Below are 18,901 nucleotides of genomic sequence, written 5' to 3' on the forward strand. Positions count from 1 at the left end.
TCTGAATATTCCTTTAAGGTAGGAATTTCTGTCATGCTATACTTCTGCTAAACTTCTTATTTGAAAATGTATTTTAAATATGAAAGCACAAGAAACACAAGGCATATTAAGGGCAATGGGGCCAAGCGTACAACATCCCAGTAAGGAAATATCAGCCAGCTTTTTAGAACATCTACGTTCATGTACAAATCTAAAAACATTACAAATTGATAGCAAAAGAAAAAACAGAGTGTGGTGCCTAGGTCATGGACCTTTGCGCCAAATGTTTGGATGTATAGATCATACAAATTAGGTTTTCGACTATACTAGGTGACTAAACAACCATTTGGAGAGTTTTTGCTCTTGATACACTATGTACATTATGTATGTTTCTTGTCCACTTAAATCTGCAACACCATTTAAAGAAATCTACCACATTTGTGTAATTTTGCTTGTCAGTACAAACAAGACAAAAATGGTATAAATAGTCTTTTTTCACAAAATAATGATAGAGTTAGAAAAAGAAAATGTTTCTATGATTTCAGATAAGGGACAGAAAATGTTGTTATGATGTGCAATAAGAACTTCATTAAGATTTATACACTTTACATAAAAATGTTAATATGTATACAGTTGTTCTCAGCTATTTTATTTTCTGTCTCCACCATACACTCTTTCTATATGTATAAATGTTAATGTCACTATTCCCTCACTTAAAAATCTCACTCTGAAAATCTACTGGTAAAACATCGGTCAGGCTTAGGCACAGGATTGATAGTGAAGTGCTTTCTTGTCTACATCTTTTCAACTGTTAGCACCCCTTTCTCCTTTTTGCTCCCATAGTCACTGGAGTTTTAAAAGCCCCTTTAAGCCTTCCTCTTACTTAAAGTTACACATATTTTTCTGTTTGCGCATGTTATACTACATTCTGAAGTACTCTTCTAACATGGGGAGGCACTCATGCGCATGTGGTCATGGTAACGAGGGGGCGGCACAGCAGCTGGTGGTGTGGCCATTGGTAGGGACTGAGGTGCGGGGCCACTGGAATGGGAGGAGTAGATAGTGTGAGGATAGGAGGAGGAAGAGGAGGAGGAAGCAGGAGGGAGGTGATAGCTGGTCCCGGAGGATGGCCCAGATGAAGAGGGTGGATTGGAGGGCCTGCCGCTTTTGGCCGGAGGAGGCAACGGGGTCTGGTTGAGTTGAATGGAGATGTCACTGGACACCTCGGAGGCACTGCGTCCACGCTGAGGAGGAGGCCAGGAGTCAGGGTGCAGATATTGGCCACTGTAGTCACTGCATTCAGACAGACGAGGGCGATAGAGTGCAGGGTGGGGCCGGTACATCTCCTCCTTGGCATAGCGTTTCATGAAGAGATAGACGGACATAACTCCAGCACCCTAAATAGAAAAAAACATGTGAATCATTTCAATAATTTACAGTATATTTTAAATTGGTGCTGGTGTTAAGGTGCTGCAGAGCTTGTTTATTTTGAAAACCACACATAAAGTGTCACAACTACAAGATAGATATCAGTCTTAATAAATCACACTAGTCTCAATAAAAGCCCTAGGCTCTGTAAATAGCAAAAAAGTGTCATGTCATTTCTTAGCCAATCAGAAACATTTTGCATGGGAATACTTTTGGAATGGCATACTACCAGACTACTATTACTAACAGATATTACTTTTTATAGTTTATATTAATATGTTAGTAGTATGGTATTATGCCATTCCAAACTCCCCCTCAGTTTCTTTAGGTTTGCTAACATGTTATTGGAAAGCGGGGTTGGAGAGAGAGGGCGTGCTGTTAACATTTACTGTGACAGAAGTTAGCAAAATGGATGAAATCGCTTTTAGCACCATTATCCAATCATTCGAATCAAATCACTACACTTTTTGTTCCCTTCACTTTCATTCATACTAGAGCTGTCAATCGATTAAAATGTTTATTGTATTAATAACATATGCAAATTAATCAAATTAATTCCAATTAATTGCACATAATACTTGCTTCAGATAATTATTTTGGGGCGTCTCACTGTGGTTACATCACGTTTCACTGGTTTTCAACATCTCTATCCATAACTGCAGGATTTTTATAATGCTTTGTCATGCTGAATGTAGTTTGTAGAATGTACTTGAGACCCCTGATGTAACATATTGGAAGGACGTACAAGAGCTGGATCTAGGTGAGGTGAAACTGCATTTAATAAGATAAACAAAGTACAATGTAACGGGTGTAAACAAAGGAACAAAAGAAACATCCATGATGGGAAAACACAGGAACAAAGGAAACAACCATGATGGCAACAGGTAAATAAACAGGACTCAGAAGACTAGAGTATATCAGGCAGACAGCCAGGAGACCAGAGTATATCAGGCAGATGGCCAGGAGACCAAGGATACCAGAGCTGATCAGGTGGAAACCCAGAAGACCACTTCAGGGTAGGGAGTGGATCAGGCAGCCTGGTTGGTGGCCACAGGGCAGAAACAGGGTCAGGAGGCCTGGGTGGCAACTACAGGGTAGAGATTGGGTCAGGAGGCCTGGGTGGCAGCCACAGATTAGAGACTGGAGCCGTGGAAGACTCTGAGGGCAGAGCTGTGGAAGGTGGAGCTGTAGTAGGCTCTGGGGGTGAAGCAATAGCAGGCTTGAGGGTCAAAGCCATGGAAGGCTGAACCATGGGAGGCTCGAGGGGTGAAGCCGTAGAAGGTGGAGCCATGGCAGGCTCGAGGGGCAAAGTTGCAGAAGGTGGAGCCGTGGCAGGCTTGAAGGGTGAGGCCATGGAAGGCGGACACTTGGGAGGCTCGAGGGGTGGAGCCATGGAAGGTGGAGCGGCGGCAGGCTTTAGAGGTGAAGCCATGGAAGGCAGAGCCATGGCAGGGGGTGTCGTGGGAGGCTCGAGGGATGGAGCCATGGAAGGTGAAGTCTTAGGAGGCTCAAGGGATGGAGCCGTGGAAGGCGCAGCTGTAGGAGGCTCGAGGGACAGAACCGTGGATGGCAGAGCCGTGGTAGGCTCGATGGGCAAGGCAGTGGAAGGCGGAGCCACAAGAGGATCAAGGGACGGAGCTGTGGAAGGCAGAGCCATAGGAGGCTCGAGGGGCGAAGCCGTAGAAGGCAGAGGCGTGGAAGGCTCAAGACAAAGAGTGCTGGATGACAGGGAAATTACCTCAGTGGTCAACTTCTGTGGTCATGTACAAGGGCAGAGAAACGGAGATGACTTCTGTAGTCGTGCACATGAGCAGAGACTTGGAAACGACCTCAGTGGTCATGCACATGGGCAGAGACTTGGAAACGACCTCCGTGGTCGTGAACATGGGCTGAGAATTCGAAACGGAACCCATTCTCCTCCTCGTCCAGGAGGCTGAAGTTGGCAATGCACCCTCTGGGACGGACGAGGCTGGCAACGCAGGCTCTGGGACAGACGAGGCTGGCAACGCAGTCTCTGGTACGGACGAGGCTGGCAATGCAGGCTCTGGGTTGGACGAGGCTGGCAACGCAGGCTCTGGGTCCGACGAGGCTGGCAATGCAGGCTCTGGGATGGACGAGCCTGGCAATGCAGGCTCTGGGATGGACGAGCCTGGCAATGCAGGCTCTGGGACGGACGAGCCTGGCAATGCAGGCTCTGGGACGGACAAGGCAGGCAACGCTGGCTCTGGGACGGACAAAGCTTCCAGCTTGTTGGCCGTGGCAGGCATGGGTGTTGACTCGTTGGCCGTGGTAGGCAAGGGTACTGATAATTTTTGGGGAATGGTCTTCGTGGCCCTACGCACCGTTATCGGTGGTGGATAATTCAACTTGGATACAAGGGCTGTGGAATGCTTGGAGCAATGAGTCATGGAAGGCTGGACTGTGACATGGTGTGGAGCCGACTCAGACGTGGATGTGACATGGCGTGGAGCCGACTCAGACGTGGATGTGACATGGCGTGGAGCCGACTCAGACGTGGATGTGACATGGCGTGGAGCCGACTCAGACGTGGATGTGACATGGCGTGGAGCCGACTCAGACGTGGATGTGACATGGTGTGGAGACGACTCACACGTGGATGTGACATGGCGTGGAGACGACTCACACGTGGATGTGACATGGCGTGGAGACGACTCAAATCGTGGATGTGACATGGCGTGGAGACGACTCACACGTGGATGTGACATGGCGTGGAGACGACTCACACGTGGATGTGACATGGCGTGGAGACGACTCACACGTGGATGTGACATGGCGTGGAGCGGACTCACACGTGGATGTGACATGGCGTGGAGCGGACTCTAACGTGGATGTGACATGGCTTGGAGCCGACTAACACGTGGATGTGACATGGCTTGGAGCCGACTCACACGTTGCTGTGACATGGCGTGGAGCGGACTCACACGTGGATGTGACATGGCGTGGAGCCGACGCTCACCTGGATGTGACATGGCGTGGAGCCGACTCACATGTAGATGTGACATGGCGTGAAACAGACTCAGACGTGACTGTGACATGGCGTGGAGCATACTCAGACGTGGCTGTGACATGGCATGGAGCAGACTCAGATATGTCTGTGACATGGCGTGGAGCAGACTCAGACGTGGCTGTGACATGGCGTGGAGCATACTCAGACGTGGCTGTGACATGGCATGGAGCAGACTCAGATATGTCTGTGACATGGCGTGGAGCAGACTCAGACGTGGCTGTGACAGGGCACGGAGCAGACGGAGGCGTGGCTGTGACATGGCATGGAGCGGACTCAGGCGTGGAAGAGGAGGAACCCGCAACTGGGATTGAGAGAGGAGGATCCTCTGCAGCGAGTGTTTCCTGGGTTAACCTCATGTACTCCCTCCAAGTGTGGTCTCCCGTCTCCAGAAAATCCCTTCACTGATGAGCTAATAGTCCAATCCGGTAGATTGACTTAAGATGGGAGTCCACAAATACCCAGAAGCTGGCAATGGCATTGAAACGAAGGGAGTATTTTTTTGAGCAAATCCTCCTGGCTCAACTGGACGAACATTGCTGCTAGATCTTTTTGTGTGGTCAGTTGTTCTGTAACTTATTGGAAGGAAGTACAAGAGCTGGATCTTTGTGCAGCGAAACTGTATTTAATAAGATAAACAAAGTACAATGTAATGGCATAAACACAGGAACAAATGAAACATCTACTATAGGACAACAGAGGAACAAAGGAAACAACAGGTAAATAAACAGGAGGTCAAAACACATAACAACTGACAAAGACTAAGCAAACAACAGGGCATTAAATACACAATGGGTAATGAGTTAATGAAAGACAGGCGAAAACAATAGGGAACAGCTGGAAGTGATCAGGTCAGGGAATTATGGGAAGTGTAGTCCGGGGAACAGATGACAGGGCAAACAACAGTGAATCATGACACCTGCACTCTGCTCGGTTTGTTGCCCATAAAGCTGTGTGTTGCCTCTACAGCTGGAGATGCACTTACTGCGCCCTTCTGACAAAACATGAAGGTCAAGCTTGAATTGCTCCATTGGAAGGGAAACTGATTATTAAGGAATTTAGGTAACATTGCTTTATTAATTGCATAATTTTTTTTCATTGTGTTTTTTTAATATAATTAATTACACTAAATTAACCCATTAAATCAACAGCCTTAACGCTAATGCGGGAAGCCAGAAACACAAGCACATGCGAAGAAACATAAAGAATATCAAAGCTTTATGTTTGATTTTCAGGAAAGTAAGTAGACTGTTTATTATAACATAAGCCCTCGAGCATGACATCACATCCTGCAGTTTTCCTAAGTAATTTAGCATGCTCAAAACCTAGTGTAACCACAATGCATGGGGTGCAAATAACACACATATTTGCATTAAAATTGGCAAGATCACAGGAGTGTACCCAATAGCAGGTGGATAGCAACTGATACTTGAGAACATGAATCCAACACTACAGTCAAGATTGTATACAGGTTCTACATAAATGGTTTGAGCTAGTGGCTAACGTTACTGTAGTAATATATGCACATATATGACATGAACACAGGTTGAGGTTACAGCTGACACTAGACGATGACATGTACAGATTACAGAGCTGAACTTAGTGAATTAGCATATATACAGCAAAAATGAAAGTGCTTAGCCTTCACCTGGTGAAAGCTGGGCTAAAATGAATGCATACTGATGAGGGTAGACCTATTGGTTTAGCAGATAACAGCAGTGAAAGTTGTTAACACAGATGCATTTTAATGAACTGCTCTGTGATAAAAGTGCTTACACACACAGTCAGTTTGAGTGTAAACGTTGGCAATTTCTGGCTGACCTCTTTGAGCAGAAAGGAGCTGGCAGCAAAGGCAAACGACCAGCCGTAATAGTAGTGAAAGAATTGCTCTGGTTCCCGGGGCCTGTTCATCACTTCATCATTTATACTTGAGATATACAGCACCAGACCAACCACTAAACTTAGACCTGAGAAAGAGAAAGTGGGAAAAAATGGTAAATCATGCAAAATGATATATGCAAGAGGAAATGTACAGTAGAAGAGGAATTTGAAGTATTTAAATTTGTGTGAAACTTGCTGCCATGATGTTGAGGGTAGTAACCAGGGCATAGCTATGTGGCTTCTAAAGTCTTTTGAGTGGCTGTTAACGTACAGCTATGCAGCTGCTCAGGAATTCTCAGTAGTTGCATTACTATAGCATTGCTATGCCTAAATATTCATGTCCCTAGATTTGGCTCTAGTCACTCCTTCAATTTAAGTCTAAGGGATATTTTATATTTTATCGTCCACTAGGCCAATCACAAACAAGTTACAAGTTACATGCTTTAAGGGACAGTTTACCCAAAAATGTTGTCATCATTTGCTTACCCTCGTGTCTTTCAAAACATGTATGACTTTTTTCTTTCATTCATGGACCACTAAAATGAAGATGTTTGGCAGAATGTCAACATTGACTTTCATTGTATGGGAAAAAAAGATGCAATGAACCTGAATGGTGACTGAGATTAACAGATTGTCTCCTATTGGGTTCCATGGAAGAACTGAAGTCATACGTGTTTGAAACAATATGAGTAAATCATAATGCAATTTTTAGGGTGAACTATCCCTTTAAGTTTAATATTTTTTCTTTTTTTTCTCCTTCCATTGAATGTCCAAAATAATGCTTCTGATTATCAGTTTACGTGTCAGAGTGCAACGGCTAGTCAACGGCTCCATCTGAGTATTGAATCATTTGTTTAATGTTTTCACAGTCAGTGATGCATGCTCTTGGTATAGTACATGATTACACGTGGTGATTTTGGACATATTTAGTGGGTTCTTATGGTCTGAAGTAAAGTAACCTCCCTGTAATACCACATTTTCATGGCTAAAATACATCCCAGTAACTCTATACGTGTAGTATAGCAGTCTGCTGGGAGTTTCCTTCAAAAGTAGCCATTTCATCCACAGTGCTTCAATAATAACTTAACGGCTGTCTGAGTTGACCCAGATCAAACTAGGAAAATAATCATAAAATCTGCTCAACCACTCGATAGCCAAAACATGATTAAACTGATTAAAGATTTTTTTTTTGGCCCAGCTAAGTTTAATATTTAATATTTTTAAAAAGCACTAATCATAAGTAAGAGTGATAGTAATAGTGATGCATGCCTAAGCAAACACCAGTTAAAAAAGGAAATCAATCAAGGAAAAAACTACTATATACACAAAATAGCAGGCGAAAGAGAGAGAGAGAGAGAGATAGAGAGAGAAAGAGGAGAAAGGAAAAGCCTCTGGCGTAATCAAACATATTATCACAGTCTGTCTCTGCCAGCTGTCTACACTGAGAATACCAACAAGGAATGTTCTTATTTCCATTTCACATGAGAAATGCAAAACGCTGGGTCTTCAACTGCTGTGCCACATTAGGGCAAATATTTCCAGATAAACAAGCATGGACGGGAAACAACAATACCTTTTGTTCTCCAGTCAAAAGCAATAAAGCAAGATACAAAGGGAGTATTCAATAATGCGGCACTGAATGAACTCAAGAGATAAAGATTTGCTCTGCAGGGAGTGACCAAATAACAAATATAATAGAGAGCATTACCTGCCTTCTTCTCAAGTATTGGTACATAATGTGGTCAACTATACAATGGTATCTATGTTTAAGGTCTGAAAGATTTTGATTTTAATTCCTTTGAAAAATATACTTAAAGGGAGAGTTCACCCAAAAATAAAAATTGTTTTTTGTTCCAAATCCTTATGACCCTTTAAACCTTAAGACTTACTTTCTTCCCTGGAACACGAATGGACAGCATTAGTCTTGCTGTCACCATTTATTTTCATTGCATCTTTTACATACTGGCTGTTATTCTGCGTAACATCACCTTTTATGTTCCATATGGTAAAAAGATAGTCATACAGGTTTGGAACAACATTAGGGAGAGTAAACTATGAGATTTTTGGGTTAACTTTCCCTTTAGTAATAGTTCATCCAAAAATGAAAATTCTCTTATTATGTACTCCCAGATGTTTATGACTTTCTTTCTTCTGCAGAACACAAATAAAATTTTTTTGAAGAATCTCAACTCTGTAGGTTTAAACAATGCAAGTGAATGGTGTCTAAAACGTTGAAGCTCCAATAAGAACATAAAGGCAGCATAAATATAATCCATACAACCCCAGTGGTTTAATCCATGTCTTCGTCTTTTCTAGTCAGTTTTTGGTGAGACCGGACCAAATAGAATTACTTTTTCACTGTACATCCAGCCTTTGCAGTCTCTAGGCATGATCATGAATTCCAGCTCGATTACATTTCTTTGTGCTTGACGCATGGTGCTGGGAAGTGTAATCAAGCTTGAAATCATGATCGCCAAAGAGACTGCAGATGTCAAGGTTTACAGTGAGTTATATTGGGTCTGTTCTCACCCAAAACTGATTAGATATGTAAGAAGGCATGGATTAAACCACTGGAGTCTTTAATGCTACTTTTATGCTGCCTGTGTAAGCTACTTTGAGCTTCAAAGTTTTGGTCACCATTCACTTTGTTAATGTTTGGACCTAAAGAGCTGAAATATTCTTCTAAAAATCTCTGTTTGTGTTCAGCAGAAGAAAGAAAGCCATACATATATGGGATGTCATGAGGGTGTTAAACAACAGCGATTTTGTTTGAATTGAATTCTCTGAACAGCCACCTTATTTCATCCTAACTTCATCCATCCTTATACATCCTCCAAAGATGCAGCCTGTGTCTTCAGGTTACAGTTTAATTAGGCTTGTGAGCTGGCATGCTGTGCTCTGTGCAGCAACTGCCAGCCTGAGTAAAGCCCCGTACACACATGCAGCAACTTTATTGCTCGATGTTACGAGTATCTGTTCAATGAAGTTGCTAGTGGGCGTTCCTACTGCTGTCATTCTAACGTTATTGGTGGACTGCACGTCTGGCCATGTCTTTTGAAAATATGATCAAAGATGAGGCATTTTGCTAGTAAAACTATGATTTCATTCTAACTTAACTAGGAATCCATTTTCATTAAAAAATGCACATTCTGCAAGGGAGAATGATTTATATGAACTGCAGCAGTGCTCACTACATCATAACATTAGTAATACGAATGAACTATCATTGTATGAATCAAACTCAATCAGAATGCCGACACAATACTGAAAAAGTTATTTTTGATCAAATCTAGACATGCCCCATCACTCCAACACCTTATCCTTGAGTAATCATGCTAAATTGCTAATTTGGTACAAGAAAATCACTTGCCATTATATCAAACACAGTTGAAAGCTATTTGGTTCATTAAATAAAGCTTAACATTGTCTTTGTGTTCGTTTTAGAGTTGCCACAGTATGCAATAGACTGGCATGTCTTAAGGTCAATATTAGGTCAAAAATGGCAAAAAAGAATCAGCTCTCTAGAAACTCGTCAGTCAGTCGTTGTTTTGCTATACAATGCTTGAAATTGCCAAAAAATAAATAAATGAAGATTTCATATAAAAGTGTACACTACAGTCTTCAAAGACAAAGCACAACTGGCTCTAACAAGGACAGAAAGAGATGTGGAAGTCCAGATGTGCAACTAAACAAGAGGATAAGTACATCAGAGTCTCTAGTTTGAGAAATAGATGCCTCACATGTCCTCAGCTGACAGCTTCATTGAATTCTACCTGCTCAACACCAGTTTCATGTACAACAGCAAAGAGAAGACTAAGGGGTGCAGGCCTTATGGGAAGAATTGCAAAGAAAAAGCCACTTTTGAAACAGAAAAACAAAATGAAAAGGTTAGAGTGGGCAAAGAAACACAGACATTGGACAACAGATAATTGGAAAAAAGTGTTATGGATCTTAATGCCATTGAGCTTTCCTTTTCCCTTCCACTCTAACATAAGCCACAAAAACTGAACTTTTATGTTTGACTGCTGCATTATATATAAGATCTGGAGGATCTCCAATGCAATATCATGTCTTGTGTCAGACTATTGAGCATCTAGTCTTAATAGAGACGAGCTACAATCTGAACAAATGAGAGCATGAATTGATCCCAAATCACATATCCTTTGTATTGCTATCCTAAAATGGCTAAAAGTTCTCCTGTGAACACTGAAACATGATCAGATATATTTTTCCCCTTTGACACTCTCATATTTGGATAGTATAAGCAATCCCCACCAGCCCCTTCTCTGGATCTTTTGATGCATCTGTAAAAATATGTGTGTACTGACCATATTTTGACCAGTTCATTCTGACTCATTTCTTGCATTGCATCCAACAGAGATAAGTCAACACTAGGTTGAGGCAAAATCGAGGTATTGGTGGTAATATTACTATTAGTGTGCATGTATACTTGCATTTCATGGTCTGAGTCATCAACAATCCAACCAAAGCTGTAATTAATCCAATATGACAGCAGTTGCTGTCTTCTTGTATGGAGTGGCATCTCCCCCAACTCCACCTGCAAAGCCGATACTGGAGAAGATGGATAGGCTCCACAACAAATTCTTAATGCCTGTAACTGAATTCTTTCCAATTTATTTAACTGGGATTTGGATGCAGATCCAAATGCAATGCATCCATAATCAAACACTGTTCTTATCATTGTTGTGTAAATGGTCTTCAGAGCCATTTTATCAGCCCCCACTCTCGTCCTGACACACACCTCATTACATTTAAAATCCTCTTATATTTCTCTACAATTTTATCTATGCGCATCCACCTTGTGACTCTACTGTTAAACCACATACCGAGGAATCTCACTACTGAGACTCGATCTTATACTTTATTATAAAATTTCACATTTATATCCTCTCTTATTTTTTTTATTTGTGAAGAAGATGGTTTGAGTCTTCTCCACAGAAATTTTAAAACCCCACTTATAGGACCATTCCTCAACACGACTTTAGGCTGTTTGCATTTACTGAACAGTGGTGACCTGGGGTAGACTAGGTTCCGAGCATCCCCTTGCTGATCATAAGGGGTGACAAATGGGGGGACTTCTTTGCCGTAAGATGCAACCCGTGACTGTGCAGAAAGAGGCCTGGCACTTGATGAATGTGGGTTGCTGCGCGCTCCTTCAGGTCCAACACAGTGCTTTGGCTCTGACTTCACATAGACTGGAGGCCCAGTACAATCAAGCGGTTAGTCAAGACTTGCCCTAAAGGGTGTTGGCTGAGGTTCAATCGAGGAATATACCCCTGTATCCTTGGTGCATATCCGGAGGATATCTGTAGGATACCCACAGCTCTGCGCATCCCTTTGTTGGACTCTGAGGTGGGTGGGGAGTGGGAGTAATGAAACGAAATAACACAAACATGGCTAACCAAAAACAACTAATGTTGGAACAGAATGTGGATGATGACTCTGATACTTGTTGCATGAGATTCATTCTTTTAGAATCTGTACATCCTGATATGCCTCTGACTAAGCTGTCCCCTTTTACTATACAAAAAGTTATCTCGGGTATAGCAGGGACAGTGAAAAACTATGGTCTGGACAAATAATGGTGGAATGTTCTAAATAAATTCACACAGATAATCTAATGCATGCTAATACACTGACCAATGTTCCTATAAAAGCCTTGTATCATCCATCTCTAAACAGCAGTAAAGGAGTCATCCATACCAGAGAGCTACAAGATATGGATAAGGCTGACATAGCATTGGAATTGACTCAACAAGGTGTAACAAATGTTAAAAGAATTACTATAAAAAAAGAAGACCAGATGATTAAAACAGGAACTTACATAGTGACATTCACAAACCACGAGAAAGGATCCAATTAGGATATCTGAGTTTCCTGTCAACGTCATTCTAAACCCCTTAAGATGTTTTAATTGTCAAAAATTTGGCCATGGCTCTGCAGGATGTAAAAACAAGTCAGCATGCTGTAATTGTGGAGAGGAAGGACATGAATCAGGCTGTAGGAGACCGGCAAAATGCAGCAACTGTGCAGCTGATCACTCAGCCTCATCAAAACTTTGTCCAGTTTGGATCAAAGAGAAGGAAATCCAGAGAGTAAAGTGTGAGTGAGATTGAGCTTGAGCTTGAGGTATGGATAGAGTGAGCTACACTGAAACACGCAGAGTGGTTGAGGAGTCTTTAATATACAAGCACTGCTAAATGCCAGACAGACTTGACCTAGGTGAATAATGGCAAACCACAATACATAAACAAAAAATATATCTCAGCTAAAAAGAAGACTCAAAGCACCCAAAAGTCAAATTACATTAAGTCAGACACAAGTCACTGAAGAACAAAGTCTGTCAGCTGAACACCACCAATCTTCAAGAGGGAAAAAGACACAAAATAGTATAAGAACACAATCACCAAAAGTTAATAAATGAAAAAGATGTCAAAAGACTGAAATGACAAAGGATTTGGAAATGAAAGAGAACATAACTTCTCGTAGCCATAGCTTATCTCCTAAATGCAAAAGTAAAGGGCATGTACTGGTTTTGCCTACTTGAGAATTAATAATCACATTATTCAGTGGAACTGCCGAGGGATTAAAGTAAATTTTGCTGAACTGCAGCATTTATCTGCTGTTGTTAATCCCATTGCCTCTTGTCTTCACGAGAATCACTTGGTACCAAGCTACCCATTGACCAATGAAAGTTCTTTCACAAGTTTACCTTTTGAGTGTAGACATGACCAGACTGTTTACACTAGATGCCGTATTGGTCATTCCAGACTTACTTAAAAGGGGAAGTGCCCCCAACATGTGATTTCTGTCAGACACCATTCTCTATAAAACACATTTTACTGGAATGTCTTACTTTTAATGCCACTAGGAATGTTTCCACTCAAAGTTTTTTAGTGTATGTTTTCAAAAATGTTTCACCAGGGAAATCTTTATCAAATTTTGAAATGAAACATCTTATTTAATGTTCATTGTGTATATTACTGTATTATATATTGTGTATATTGCCTTTTAAAACAACCTTGATCTTGCCATGAAAATAGCCAGTGATGATGACATGGCAATCAAAATAAATAAACAGTATACTCCACATTCCATCCTCAAAACCATAGGGCTCTGTCATCTGCAAACAATGACTTACCTATATTAATGTAGGCTGATGCAAATACATAATTAATAATGATAATAAACAGTAAAGGGCTTATGATACTTCCTTGGGGGGTTCTATTCTTTACCAAACCATTAGTAGATCTAGATTCTCCTATATTCACTTTTATAGTTCTTTCAATGAGAAAATCTTTAATTCAATTGTATAGTCTTCCCACCTATTCCCATCTGGTCTAATTGTATCAGCAATCCTTCCTTCCATAACATGTATAATAGGATCAATTGTTCCCTTCCCCACCTAAATTCACTCTGATAAGGATAGAAAAAAGATTCTACATCAATCGGTCAGTAATCGTTCTTTCCATTAATTTACATTAGTGAGCAGTTAGAGCTATTGGCCTGTAGTTTAAGGGTATACTTGAATCTTTCTCTGGTTTCCTTATAGGAAGTATTATTGCTCCTTCCAACTAAAATTCCATTAAAAAAAACTTTAATATGACTCCCAATGAGTCCTCGTTTAATTGTTTTAACATACTGTAACTTACTCCATCATGCCCTGGAGCTGATGCCTTTATTCTCTTTAATGCTCTCTTTAATTCAGGATAGGACAATGGAACATCCAACAGATTATCCACTGTTGCCCTTCTTCCCATTAAGTTTGGATATTCTTTTAACATCTCTCTTATTTCCATACTCTTCTTTGTTGAGTTATCTGAACTGTTTACTTTAGTAAAAGCCCTTCCCAGCTTTCTCTTTATCACTCACTTCAATTTCCTCTCACATACTTAACACAGGATTTTCATATTCTCTCCGAATTCCACACATCTTTTTGACCATACTCCAAACCTCCTGTACTGGATTACTCACCTCCAATATTCTCTTTTTGCCTCCCTTATTGTTCCCCTCACCTCCGCTTAAGCTTTCTTATATATTATTAGATATTGCCAATTATGAGTTTTCTTCACTAATATAAAAGCTTTCCTTTTCTTTTTGACAGCTATTGCACACTCCACCAGGGTTCTATCCTCTCTTGCCTCCTTCCTTTGCTCCTTGGAATACACTGTATTGCAGCATTCTGTATGACAGAAACTATTCCTGTGTTTATCATTTCAATATGACTGCCTTCACTGATCCTGATCTGCTTCAATCCATCCTCACTCATTTCCTTAAATTTTCCCCAGTTAGCTGTCTCATATCTATTTTCCTGAAGCACCTTGACTCGTCCTCCTTACTCACTGGTAGTTATAATTGAACTTACTATTGGGAAATGATCACTACCAATCATAAATTTCCTTAACACTCCTAAAGAACCTGATACAAGTGTTAAATCAAGTACTGATTTCAAACCTGAAGTCACATCTACCCGTGTATAACTCCCATCATTAAGGCATACCGGGATCTTTATGTCCATCAAATCTTCATTCACCTGCCCAGTTTTATCTGTCACTGCCCCTTCCCATAAAGTGCTATGTGCATTCAAATCCCCACACCAGATAACCCTATCACCAATTTGACCCTCTATAACTTCTATATCCTTCATCATTAATCTTCGACATGGATTATAAAAATGTATTATCACATTGTTCTTCTCTTCTACCCAAAACTCAACTACTACATATAACATTAATACCCCTTTCCCCACCACTCTATAAAGCAACCCAGTTTTTATAAATGCAATGCACCTTCTACCTTTACCCCTATTCTTGATCATATTCTTGACCTATTCTCACAATTGTATAACCTTTCAAGACAAAATCTACTCAGGGATTAATCCATGTTTTTGAATACATATCATCATATGGGTTTTACTTCCATGTGATTTATATATCCTTTGAACTCTTGACCATTGGCAAAAAGACTCCTAGCATTCCACTGTAGGATTAGAAACATAATCAACATTAACCAAACCATAACTCCTTGCTAGGCTGAGTATCCTCTGTTAATCATTCTCTTACTGCTTCCCATGTCAGCCCTCTCACATCCAAAAATCTCTCTGCCACTTTAACTATAATCTGAATCTACTCTGTCCTCCTTTGTGTCTGTGCTGTGCAATTAATTACTTCTGCTATAAAGAGCAAGAAGTTTTTTCTTCCAATCTGTTATTCTTCCACCATCAGCTATTCTCCTTGTCTCTTTACTCCCTTTAGAATACACCACTCTCTACTTTACTCTCTGCTTAATCCTTATATCAACTGCTTCCGCATACGCTAAATTATACTTAGCTTTTTCCTGTTATACCTCCACTGATGTCTTTCTGACTTCACAGCCCCCATATGCCACATTATGATCTCCATCACTATTACAGCCTTTCACTCCCACTCCCTTTCCACACTTCCAATAATCATGTTCCCCTCCACAACGTACACACATCTTAGACTTGCATGCTGTTGCAATATCCCCATACGTCTGACAACTGTAACATCTCACAGGGGGAGCTACAAATGATCTTACCGGGTAGCAGATGAAACCCAACTTAAGACGATCTGGCAGATTTCCCCCTTCTAACCTTAAACATACCAATAGGCTGTAAACTCTGCTCCCTTCTCTGTTCATTTGCAAATGACTAGCTTCCACAACTTTTCCTCCCTCTAAATTCCTTTTGAACTCTTCAATTGTTACTCCAAATGGGACTCCAGTAATCACTCCATTCACCCAAGACCTCTGACCTACTGTCCTAAAGTTCACTGTTTACACACCATCTTTAATTTAATTTACTTAGTTTTTCAGTTCTTCATTTCTACATGACACCATCAATGCACCATCCTAAACTTGAATATTATCCTATATTGGAGTGGTGGTGGCGTAGTGGGCTAAAGGGCATAACTGTTAATCAGAAGGTTGCTGGTTCGATCCCCACAGCCACCACCATTGTGTCCTTGAGCAAGGCACTTATCTCCAGGTTGCTCCGGGGGGATTGTCCCTGTAATAAGTGCACTGTAAATCACTTTGGATAAAAAAGCATCTGCCAAATGCATAAATGTAAATGTAAATCTATATTCATTCCCACTCTTACCCTCTTTAACACTCTCTCCCTCACTACCTATAGTACTACATTCCGATCCATCCTGTTTTTCCTTTTTCCAATTTTTGTTCCTTTCTTCTCTCTCCTTCCCTCTGCTTGTGCTCATCCTACCTCCAGCTCATCCTCATCTTCACCTGTCTGTTAGTCTCTGATCCAGCCCCAGTTCGATTCCCTCGAGATCTTGTCATCTCAAGTGAAATCTGTTTAAGATATACAGATCTATCTCCAGACCTCCTCCTCTGTCTTGCTTGCACTTGACTCCATTATCTCAAAGGAGACAGATGACGTGAGCTCTACTGACACTGTCTTCACTTCTTTTGGCGGTGGCTCCTGAAATTTGCTCCTCATTTGCATAAAGTTAAACTCCTCAACTCTGTCCTGTTGTTCTCCATGCCCACATCTAGTCACCAGAGGTCACTGTCGCTCATGTCGCCATAAATTGTCAGAAGTCTCCAGCTCTCTTTTATAATATATGAGATGAGTTTGCTTTGTCACTGGAAGTCGCTGCATGTGTGTAGGGGGCTTATGAGATGAGATGAGGCGACAAAAAGCACTCTTTAAAAGTGCTGAACTCAGCAGACAACATGTTGAAAATTCACAATAAACCTATTTATCACCACAATCATTTACAGTAAAGCTTTTAAGACTGAACAAAAATGACTGTACTGAAATACTCTTATAATAGTCTTGATGCTAGTTAACATCGCAGTAACAGGCATGCAATACTTCCCTCATGTAAACTAGATTTAATGATGGTTTAGTGAATAATAAAGTTAAATTACTCACTCTCAATAAACATCTGATTATTCATATCCTTCATCCCAGGAAAAAGTTGATGTAGTAATCCAGAAATCACTTTATTTTCTTTAGTCACACAATGCATATCCGATGAAAACTCAATGCGTGTCTCCCCATGAAGTCACACACACACACACACATTGTATACACACGTGAAATTAGTGATTCTCTTTCAATACTTTGTTTGTTATATGTTTTTTTCTGTTAAGGGAATTGTAAAATTAGTGCAATCCTCTAAGTAGCAGGCCAGCAGCTAGTTGTTTACTATTGGGTGGCTATAGAGCTCCTCTGTTTTATAAATGCAGGTTTTGACCAATCACAGGCTGCAGCACCTCCCACAGTCCCTTCACACCTCAAAAATATCTACTCCGAGTTGAGCTAAAATGTCCCCCTAAATGATTTTGAGGAACTATAGTTCCTTAGGTGCAAAAGCAACGAAAAGCACAAGTCCCGGGGAAAAGTACCTAAAAGGAGTTTAATACCACCAGTGGGAAAGGACCTAATGATTAGAGAATTTGTATTTTTTGAGTGAATTATCCCTTTAAATTTCTCCTGGGTTCACAAAGCTGTCTTTATAAAAGCAATGAATTTTCACATTCTAAGATTGACTGGTGAACTCATTGTACACACTTATTCTTATTTTTTTATTCATTATTATGTTTCTTGGGGTTAAATTGACCCCAAACAGAAACAACAATACTAATCACATTTTCAGAAAAGTGCATGCCTGTGTGGCAAAAAAAAAAAAAAAGGTATAAATCTTATAAATCAGTAATATCTGACTTTGATTTGGTCAAATAAACTTACTAAAATTATTTGAAGGGTAAAATATTATACCAATTTTGTATCTTGTTCTTTTTAGAAGTAGCCTTCACCACAAACATAAAAAAGTCAATCCAAACAGAACATGCAGGTTCAAGCTGAAACGTGTAGAATTGCAAAAATAATCACAACATAATTGCAAAAATAATCACTGTTTTCAAATAGATGCCAGAAAATTCCCAGGTCTTCCATTGATCTTGCAAACAGATAGTCCTGCCCCAAACCCATGCCATTGGTTGAGCCAATGCTACTGTGTTTGGTTTGTCAGGCCATTCAAACAAACTTGATAGTACCACTGAGCCACATACTATTTGATAGTACCACTGAGCCACATACTATTTGATAGTACCACTGAGCCACATACTATTTGATAGTACCACTGAGCCAAATACCTTTATTTGAAATCAACCTACAAATTGCTTACTTAAAGTTTTTTCTGCATATTAAGCTGGTATATGACAAAGTGATAAGAAAGAAAATGACACACATGACACATCAGTTTTAACTACAAACTATACCACAGAGTAGAACATCACACAGGCTTTCTAAATTGTCTTTGCAGTGCTATGCGTGTCTGTGTTCAGCAGTTTGCAAAGCCACTGTTGTGGTGTATTGTGCTTTATTAATATTTCTGTGGTACAGAATGCTGAGCTATATGTAACATTAGCATCTGATGCAGTGCTGTACAGCACAGAGTTGGACTCCTGCCGGCGCTACAGCTCGCACTACCACAGGAATCTCTGGAATGGACCAATCGTACTTTCTCCTGCATTACAGAATTCATCATTATTAAACTGCAACGGTGCTTACAGTACAAT

The 18,901-nt window shown here is 40.7% G+C and overlaps 1 protein-coding gene across 1 annotated transcript in view; it reads right to left on the reverse strand.

Annotated features, from left to right (window-relative positions):
- Positions 1-523: 523 nt before the first annotated feature.
- LOC127650965 (voltage-dependent calcium channel gamma-7 subunit-like) overlaps positions 524-18,901 on the reverse strand; it is a 35,720-nt gene continuing 17,342 nt past the window's right edge. The window contains exons 5-6 of the mRNA XM_052136647.1: positions 6,254-6,399; positions 524-1,376 (exon numbers count right to left, since the gene is read on the reverse strand). Of these exons, the coding sequence (XP_051992607.1) occupies positions 921-1,376; positions 6,254-6,399 (602 nt within the window). The 3' untranslated portion in view covers positions 524-920. The remainder of the gene's footprint in view (positions 1,377-6,253; positions 6,400-18,901) is intronic.

This window comes from Xyrauchen texanus, chromosome 10, assembly GCF_025860055.1.
Source record: "Xyrauchen texanus isolate HMW12.3.18 chromosome 10, RBS_HiC_50CHRs, whole genome shotgun sequence".
In the NCBI taxonomy this organism is placed as follows: domain Eukaryota; kingdom Metazoa; phylum Chordata; class Actinopteri; order Cypriniformes; family Catostomidae; genus Xyrauchen; species Xyrauchen texanus.